Source organism: Teleopsis dalmanni, chromosome 1 (genome assembly GCF_002237135.1).
Source record: "Teleopsis dalmanni isolate 2A chromosome 1, ASM223713v2, whole genome shotgun sequence".
NCBI lineage: Eukaryota > Metazoa > Arthropoda > Insecta > Diptera > Diopsidae > Teleopsis > Teleopsis dalmanni.
In genome coordinates, this window is record NC_051846.1 from 38,444,404 (window position 1) to 38,453,760 (window position 9,357).

Here is a 9,357-nt window from a genome sequence, read left to right on the forward strand (position 1 = left end):
TTTTTCTACAACAAGATACATTTATAGTAAAATGTATCTGAGCTGAGCACTCCTAATTTAGTTCAAACTTTTTCCTTTTACCGAGCAATTTAATTTAATTCCTTTCCCCTACTAACTCTTCCAACCACAGAGCAAAGCGGTAAATTATTCCTTGTATGCATTTATAAAAGTGCAGGAGAACCCAACTTGTGCGACTTACGAATTACAAATATTTGCATTACATGTTCATCACATCATGTAACATAGTTAATTAATTAAAAGAAACCGCTTTGATACGTTGTTTGTAAGTAAAAAAGTTTTCAGTTTGTCAGCAAATGTGTGAGAAGAATTTTCTAGTCTTAATTTTGAGATTTTATTCATTTGAACTTAAGTAGAAGTATATACTCGTAAGAAACAGTTTAAGATACTATGAATATAAAGAGTAATTTAAACTACACTTTTAATTAAGTGATTCTTCAAGAACTCTTTTATTTAAAGGATTCGCCAAGGAAGAGAAGATACTAAAGAGTTGGGCAAAAATAGTCTTAATATTTTCGGAAGATCAATGCTTTACACTACAACAAAACTCATAGCCTTTAGTTTTACAAAGTTAAGATTTAAGCATCAAACAAATAGTCCTTTGAAGAGCTAATTAGTTTTATATACGTAACTATGTGGGTCAATTTAATTATAACGACATTTCATTCATAAAAACAAATATCATAATTAAAAGCGAACCAATGAAGTATTTATTTATATGGTGGGACGTTGGGACAGCGCACTGTCCAACAAGTGGCCCCACTGAACTGAAGGATTAGCTGAAGTAAACCACGAAACTACTTGGGTCCTTTTTCGTCCTTCGATTCTCGAATGTCGTTATTAAGTTAAAGTTGGTGTGTCGCATAACTACATCTTTTGTTAATGCAAACAGCGCATTTAGCTTGAGGTTTCCTGCCAAGTCATCACCAACTCAATGATGTTCCAAAACAGTCTTCCTCCTACTTGCCAGTGCTGGACATTGACACAATATATGCACCGCTGTTTCTTTTTGATGTTATAGTTCAAGTTGCCATGTCCACTACTTAGTGATAAGCGATGAAGTAATTAATACGTTTCCCTAAATTTGATTTATCAGTCCATTTTATCAATGCAACAAGTCTTTCAACCCTTCCCGATTACGAGCAGATGTCATCAGCACCTCTATATTACGATTGTTCTGATTCACCACTAGTATTGTAACGTGATGTATACAATGGTATACATCTTTATCATCAGCACTACAACGTTGTCCAATCTTTGCCTCCTTCAACAAGTTTCTCCACCGCTCTCGATTTACGAATCGATGTCTGATTGAGCACCTCTATACTCCGAGTATTCTGATTTACGTTAACCTTACAGCGCAGGCATAGAGCTTGTCATGGCTTGAAAAAGGTAATACAAGCAGTTTTCTATATACTCATACAAATTGACTTTAGAATTACGTTTAGCACGTTGTATAAATGAAATGCAGATGCGAAATACAGGTATTTAGGTATTTATTTCAAATTGACCAAATCATATCTATATTAGATACTTAAACCCTACTTGCTTTCTTATTTAGAGATAACAACCTATTACCAGGTTTCAGCCCGAAACAGCATGTCTGCAGGTACCTCTGCTGCATGCATTTTCTAGTCTCGTGCAGTAAGTCTGATTAGTGCCCCCTCAACTTGATTACTCCATCGAAGATACGGGCTACCTCTACGCATTCTTCTTCCAACTACCATTTCAAATACCATTTTCACTGAAGCATCTTTATCCATTTTCACGACATAATCCTGCCAGCGAGTCTATGATAATTCGCTGAATTATGTCAATGTCGTGATAAAACTCATGCTGCTCGTCGAGTAGTCGGCACCAACTCGCAGAGCACCAAAAATTTCACAAAAAACTTTTCTCTCGAATACTCCCAGTGCTGTTTTCCCTTATACTGTGATAACGACCATGTCTCTGCACCATACAGAATCAGAGATATTTTGAGCAACCTATCGAGCGTAATGTTTTTTTTTGTCGAGAAAGAGCTCTAAATCCCAATAGTAATTCTTTGTAATTCTTTGACTACTAAACTGACATTGTTTTTATTCGTTACGTTGGTGCCAAGTAAAATGAAATCCTTGACAGATTCGAAAGTATAGTTTGCCCAGCCAGTAGCTCGGCTTCTGAGCGACACACATTCGTACCAGTAGCCGACATATTAATTGATTTACCCTCATTTACCACTAAGTCCATTCTTGCAGATTTCTTTGCGATAGCAGCAAAGGCAACTGTAACATCACGAGCAAACACGTCCCAAAAAATATTTAATCTCATAGAACAAAAAGAACATCAAAGGACAAATGGAATCGTATCAATAATTATAAGATTATTATTTGAAATAAAAACGATTTCGACATTTTTTTCTTAAAATTGAAACCTTTATTTTAAATTTATATAAGACATACTTATAACTTAGTCTTACTTTTCATTCTATATGGTCATAAGCTATACTTATCTTGTACGAAATTTTATGTCATATAATCCGATTACATTTATTCTATTTGATATATTTTATAAGTTTTTTTAAATGTATTTTAACTGAATTTTCTATTCAGTAAATTTAACGCACAATTTCTCTAGCATCACATGCAAAAACTATTTTACATAGTCAAAGTTTGAAGCAGTTTCAAGCACTATTTGTTACGCACGAGTATGTGGCGGTGCAGTTTTAGTGACACTTCTCGAATAGATATACACTCAATCACATCCTTCACGAATGGATTTAAATGTGTTCGAGGATACTTAAGCTCGACCGAGAATTCAATTACGTATGTGCTATCCGCTTCATTTGTGTTAATGTGATGTATTTGAGTCATTTTCACATTTATTGCTTCCGCTCGTGCAAATCAAATTTGGTGAAATTATTTTTTTATTACCGATTTAGAGATTTTCACAACTTAATCGAATAAAAGGACTCACGTAATTTTTTTCAATGCATACACATTGAAAACACTATTTAATATGGATTTAAAAAACTATATATCACTTAATTTAGAATTGATAATAGGAAGACATTTTAGAAAACTATATATACTATATAGTATATACAAACTATATGAACTATATAACTAAATACTAAACCAGTTTAGGAAAAATTTCGGAAGACTTTATCAGAGTGTAATATCACTTAGCAGAAAACATTAAACTATAAGTAATTCTCTACGACATTCCTCCTGAATATTTGTGGCGTTCAATATGCAAACTAACTTAGCTAAGCGAGAAAAATAATATCTTAATTCGAACTGAGATAGCATCATATCGGAGATGTGTTTAAAAGCAACGAAAATTTAAATTAATTAAAAAAATATACATTAATCTAGTTATTTAATTTTTAATTAAATAAATTCTTAAACGAACCACACAACTGTTTAGCAAATATCAGCAAATATCCATCAACAATCTTGGAATCTTTGGAATCATCTCTTGTTTTAATTGTTTGTATATACTTTTTGAACTGCAAATTTAAGCAATTGAACTTTGTGAGATTTAAACTCTGTATTTCCTTTTCGATAATGTATACTTATGCCATCGCAGTGCCCAGCTTGAGAAACACTGATACACCTTTTAAAGTACGATCTTGAACACGCTTTGGGATTTCGATCTTATTTCCGCTATTTCTAAAAAAACATTGTCCATTCAGTTTTTTTTCTCGAGTTTAAGAAGTAAAAGAGTTTACATAGCGTCATGTTTAGAAAAATGGTAGAAACAAAAATGGTATCGGGTCAAATTGTACTGTCATTCTTTACGAGTACATATAGAAAATATCGACGTAAAATGTTGGAGAGGAAAAATGGTTTCAGTGCAAATTTTACTGATACTCATTTCATGTCAAAAACATTTGTATAAATCCAAAAAATTTTCGCAAAAATTGTTTCACAATATTCATAAAACATATCTATTTTTTATTGTAATAATTATTTTATAAATCAGCACAATTTTTACACATAATCAATAATGTATGCACAATAGCAACTGTTATGATTTCTTGATTCTCCAGAAAGCATATGTACGATTTATAAGCTTGTAAATTTGGCAGTCTGTTGTCTCCAATGATTTTGTTTCTTGAGATATTGGATTCTATTTTTAACAAAATAGTTCACTGAAGCTCGCTGATTTCTTATATTACCACACAAACACTTAACAAACAGGTTTATTTATGAGTTCTTAATTCTTACGGTAAACAGAAATAAGTCATTGCAACTATCTAATAACATTACTGCCATTGCAACCAATACATAAAAAAAAATTCCACGTAATAAATAAGATAAAATGCGCGATCAAATATCGTTACCTTAAATTAGTATTCGTAACGCGTCTTCTAAGAATATATGATACTCTGGTCCAACCAAATTTGCGCAATAATCATACCCCCCTTTAATTCACCTGTTTTTTTTCTCTTAATTATTGCCCATATTTCTGACGCCTTAATTCTTTTGCCAATTCTTTCTGATGTAGATGACCTCAGTTTTTTAAAGAACTAAGTCTATTCATTCCTCTATTCTCCTGTGATTACTGGAATGAGATTCTCAGCACCAGGAACTTCACTGCCTGGAATCTATATTATTCATTCCTAAGAGTTGATTTTATTAGATTGAAGAATGGGAACCGGAAACAGAAATTGTACTCTGACTAAACTTTGTGCAGTTGTGTGGTCTAAAGCACAAGCGACATGTCAATTTCTGATGCTTTTTCATAACTCATTTCAAGATTTCGAATGACTTTTAGATGTTATCATATAACATATATTGTAGCAGTGTGACGAATAAGCACTCTATGAGATATAATATAAGTATATCAATATATATATTATAAGTATATCAATTTCAAATATTCAAATTAGGATTACCGCTGGGTTGAAACATTTAATACCCAATAAAATTGATATAATAAAGTATGAAATAAATTACTTAATACTCTTGATCATTTATTTAACAATATGACATCTCTAAAAATAAAACAGTAATTCTTCTAATTCATTTTGGTATCATCATTATTTGTGTCATAATCATATCAGAAAGGTACAAACTTTGTGTTAACTTCGCACTGAACTTTGTCGAGTTTAAAACAATAAAAAAAGGTTTTATTACATTGTCACGTGTGTGAACTGATTGACAGTGTCTTTGTTAACGAGTAAAACACCCTTTGCGCCACTTGTCTTCTCTTCTGCAACAATATATCCTGCTGCTTATCCTGCTGTTACAGCTTGGAACAGTGCTTGAAAATTGTGTACTGAACTTACATCAGAAACTCAAGTCACATACGAAGCGTTGTGTAAATTGCGTATATGTCAGAAAATTAAGGACACGAAAAAGTAAACACAAAAGTACATTGACACTTCAACACAAGCTAACCTACATAAGAAATTCGAAATACAGCTTGGATTTCAGTATTGTTCTTAAAAACTGAAAAGGCTATAGAAAATATTATTAGAAAAAAAAGAGAGATTAAAATTCCTAGAGATTATGGTTTGTCCTTTATAAGTTAAGGTATGGTCGTATGGTTGTGTAGGTCTTGTAGGTTTTGTGTGTAATTGTGTCATCAATTCTTGGCATATGAATTTGTGGACCGTGGCATATATTTCTTGAAGTAATTTCTATAACGACTTCAGAAAATCTGAACGTAAGATATACTCGTGTAAGATATTACCATTAAAATGGTAATATTGAAAAACCTTGATATTTGTAATAATTGTAGTATGACACTCTACTCTAATAACGTTCAGATCAAGTTTTGTATATATTCGTTTTTAAATAATACTTTAAATAATTATAAATTATATACTATTTTTAAAATTAGCTATTCAGCACTAATATCAGCAAATTATATAGATCCTACACAGATATATAGACTCCACAATAAATTTAGAGCCGTGACTATAAAGAAATACTAATCGGAAAAGCCAGCCCTTTTCCGACAGTAGAGCAGATATTGACAAGCACTAAAGAGTGGAGCCTCGACAAGTGAATGATCTCTAGAATAATAAGTATTGCCAAAGCGGACGAATTAATGTAATTAGAGTAAAGCATACTAAATGCTCTTTTAACCTACTCTGTGAAAGAATACCTTAATTGGCACAGGAATCTTCAAAATTTTGAGCTAAAAATGTTAAGTCTTTTCAATTAGTAGGCATGTACGGCTCAATGAGTCGTAGAGTTACATTTGATAGCTCAATTAGCAAAACATTACCAACTACTTACTATAAACATTTATACCCCATACGTATAGCGAAGCTGCTTTTATTCAACTTAAAAAGATATGTAACAGTGGCTATGTATTTACCACTAAAAAACATTGCATATTCAATACCAATACAAAAAATATTTTATGACAACATAAGATGGGATAGTAACCCTGCAATCCAGTTAAAAATGTAGACCAAGATCTACAAATCTTGCGCATCTATTTGGTAGCCATTGAGAATATCCAAATTCGATATGTCGGCTTACACAGGCCAAACTCAAGCAAAAGAAAAAACTCCGACAAACAAATGACGCTTGATAGGTTGTACATTCAGAAGACCAAATAGCAATATTGCACGAAGGTACCGAAATTGAATCTGTGAGGTTCTAGGTATCTTGGTGGACCGAACATGACTTGGAAAAGAATAGTGGAATGCGAATTGAAGAATGCAAAGTATTCATAAACCAACATCGTTAACTATTTCAAATTTGAATAATAAAAAGCTGCACTGAAGGGAGACCAATAATAGGGTCTTCACTTTCGGTGGTGTTGAGAGCATAATTGACCCCACACTCCCCATTATTCCGCTGCTTCATCTTTCAAGTATCTTTTAGCAATTAGTACTAACAGTCTTCAGCAAGTATGGGAAAAATTTCAGTCTACCGCACTCCCCTGGAATTAGTTATTACTCCAATCCACCAAAATACATAAAAATCTTAAACGGTTTCCAAGGGTAGTTATATACTTAACCTAATATCTCCGACTATTTTTCTGGATATAATACGTAATGACATAAGAAATTTCAGTCATTTTTTAATATGATTTATACAATAAGCAGACACAAAACAAAAGTTTTAAATGTGCGATTGATTTTTATTTCTTGCCAAGTCTGCCACTTCTTTTTGACAATTGTGATGTTCGGTTTTCTATATCAAAAAATTCAAAAAAAAATTTAATTAAATATTTGTTTCTAATTCAATACATATATTCAAGGAAAATTTGGAAAGAGAATAATTCGTACTAATAATTGTTCCTATACTTGCCACCAAGAATTTCTTCCTTGCGTATGGTATTAAACTCTACATCAAAATTCCATTGTCCGGTTCCATAAGCAACGCGATAGATTTTTATAAGTTTACATATATCACTACGATACTTTTTTTCCATTTCATTATCTTCCGCAGTTTTTATTTTGAAGAGATCTTGCTGTTTCATTAAAAGCTCAACTGCATCATTTTCTAATGATTCCATATTTATGAAAATTGACTTATTCAGTTTAGAAAGCATTGCTATCCAGTCTCGATAAACTTCTAATTTCAGTTGTTTGTTCAAGTTAGTGACTGGATTATCTAAATCACGCAAACGCCGTTCGAAAACGCTATTTAAGAATTCAGTAAGCTTACTTATTTCACTCTCATTAACCATATTAACTATATTTTCACTAACTAATTTTGGCAAATTCTTAATACTCTTTTTTGTTTTCTTAACAGATTTTCTCCTCGCCTCATCTCCACTACCACGCTCAACTGATTCTGATTTTTGATTTTTTTTTGGCGAAGATTTTCTCCTCGCCTCATCTCCAATACCACGCTCAATTGATTCTGATTTTTGATTTTTTTTTGGCGAAGGTTGTCGGGGGGATTCTTTATTGCTAACATTAGGTGAACCAAAAATTGCATCACAAAAAATATCATCCATGGATCCACCAAGACATGCAGCACTTTGAACATGACTACCATCTCCCATGCTGCTATCATCTCTTTCAGCTCTTTCCGCTTTGGAACTTTTTTTTGAAGGTAGACGAAAAATGCGTCTACTCATTATAATATAGTTACTATAATTTTATTTAAAAAGAACATAAGTTTTACAAAATGAATTGCCAAATATTGTTTGTTTTTTGTATAAACAAAAATATTGATATATATTTTGATGTGTCAAAGATTACTTAATGGTATATTGATTATTTATGAACCAATAATATTTCTAAATTAAAATAAAAATTAATGAAATTGAATATAATGCTATGTTCAGACAGCCAAATTTCCTTAATTTTGTTCTAACCTTAAAACTTAATTTCGTTGAAACGAAGATGAAATTAAGATTTTTGCGAAATTAAGTCGTGTCTGAACATAGTATTAGAGGCTGTAAAAATGTTAATTTGTTATTATATTTTCTTATAACAATTGTTAACAGTATTTACAAAATTATACGACTTTCTTTAAAATCAGAAAGTGTAAGAATAAGATTATTAGCGGTTTATAAAATAGGCTGTGATGCTTTCTGCATTTTTTCTTCAAAACGTATTGAAATTGTAATGATTTGCACTTAAAAGGCGCAAACTCTGACATTTATTTACGGAACAACAATGCTTTGCCTAAGTGTTGAGACACAGATAGTCCGGCTATCATGCCGAAATTTGAACCGACATATTATTCTTTCTCTCACTCTCAATTTTTTAATTTTCAGTAAAAACAATAACAATTTTACTCATACCTTGCCTGTGACACTCTATATAACATGGCCCGAAAGGCTCAAGGCTCAGTTAGACGGTAGGTAACGTAAGAAATTAATTCAAAGCGAAATGAGCAACCAACCAAACCTGCGTATTTGATAGGAACGTAATAAACAAAAACGGTGTACTTTGTTTATTTATTTCTTATCACATACGCAGGTTTGCTTGGTTGTGCATTTCGCTTTGAATTAATTTCTTACGTTACCTACCGTCTAACTGAGCCTGAAGTAAATTGCCGTCATGTAAACACTTAATTTTAATTATCACTAATTGCGATCGACTAATTGTGAAGTATAAACACAGTTATAGATTTATAATGTGTGGATTAGCAAACTAACAACCAACCCTCCCGTCCCGATAATGCCGGTAGACAGTGGGGACATATCTCTCACTCCCTACGCACAACAGCGGAAGATGTCCTTGGTTTCCAACGTCCCCCACGGCGAAACCAATGGTACGACGAAGAGTGTCGCCAAGCTACTGCTGCGAAGAACGTGGCCTATAAAAGGACCCTGCAGTCAGCAGCAACGCGAAGCGTGCATGAACAGTATCGGGAGATGAGGAAAGTAGAGAGGTGCCTATTCAGACGGAAGAAACGAGATCAAGAAAGG

The 9,357-nt window shown here is 32.6% G+C and overlaps 1 protein-coding gene across 2 annotated transcripts; it reads right to left on the minus strand.

The window, feature by feature from the left end:
• Window positions 1-6,963: 6,963 nt before the first annotated feature.
• Window positions 6,964-8,127, minus strand: LOC119669965. 2 transcript variants are annotated; one of them, XM_038080028.1, is made up of 2 exons: window positions 7,278-8,127; window positions 6,964-7,160 (listed from the first exon to the last, which is right to left on the minus strand). In XM_038080028.1, the coding sequence occupies exons 1-2, from the start codon at window positions 8,053-8,055 to the stop codon at window positions 7,108-7,110; spliced, it is 831 nt and encodes a 276-aa protein (XP_037935956.1). In that variant the 5' UTR covers window positions 8,056-8,127; the 3' UTR covers window positions 6,964-7,107. The 2 variants fall into 2 exon arrangements, with proteins under 2 accessions (XP_037935956.1, XP_037935957.1); XM_038080029.1 differs by having other exon boundaries at window positions 7,069-7,160; window positions 7,256-8,127.
• Window positions 8,128-9,357: the final 1,230 nt, after the last annotated feature.

Bases quoted from the DNA above. Each gene is read 5' to 3' on its own strand.
- LOC119669965 (XM_038080028.1), bottom strand. From the start codon at position 8,055: ATGAGTAGACGCATTTTTCGTCTACCTTCAAAAAAAAGTTCCAAAGCG. The intron at 7,161-7,277 runs GCAAGTATAGGA...TTTTTGATATAG, and splicing joins CAAGGAAGAAATTCTTGGTG to AAAACCGAACATCACAATTG.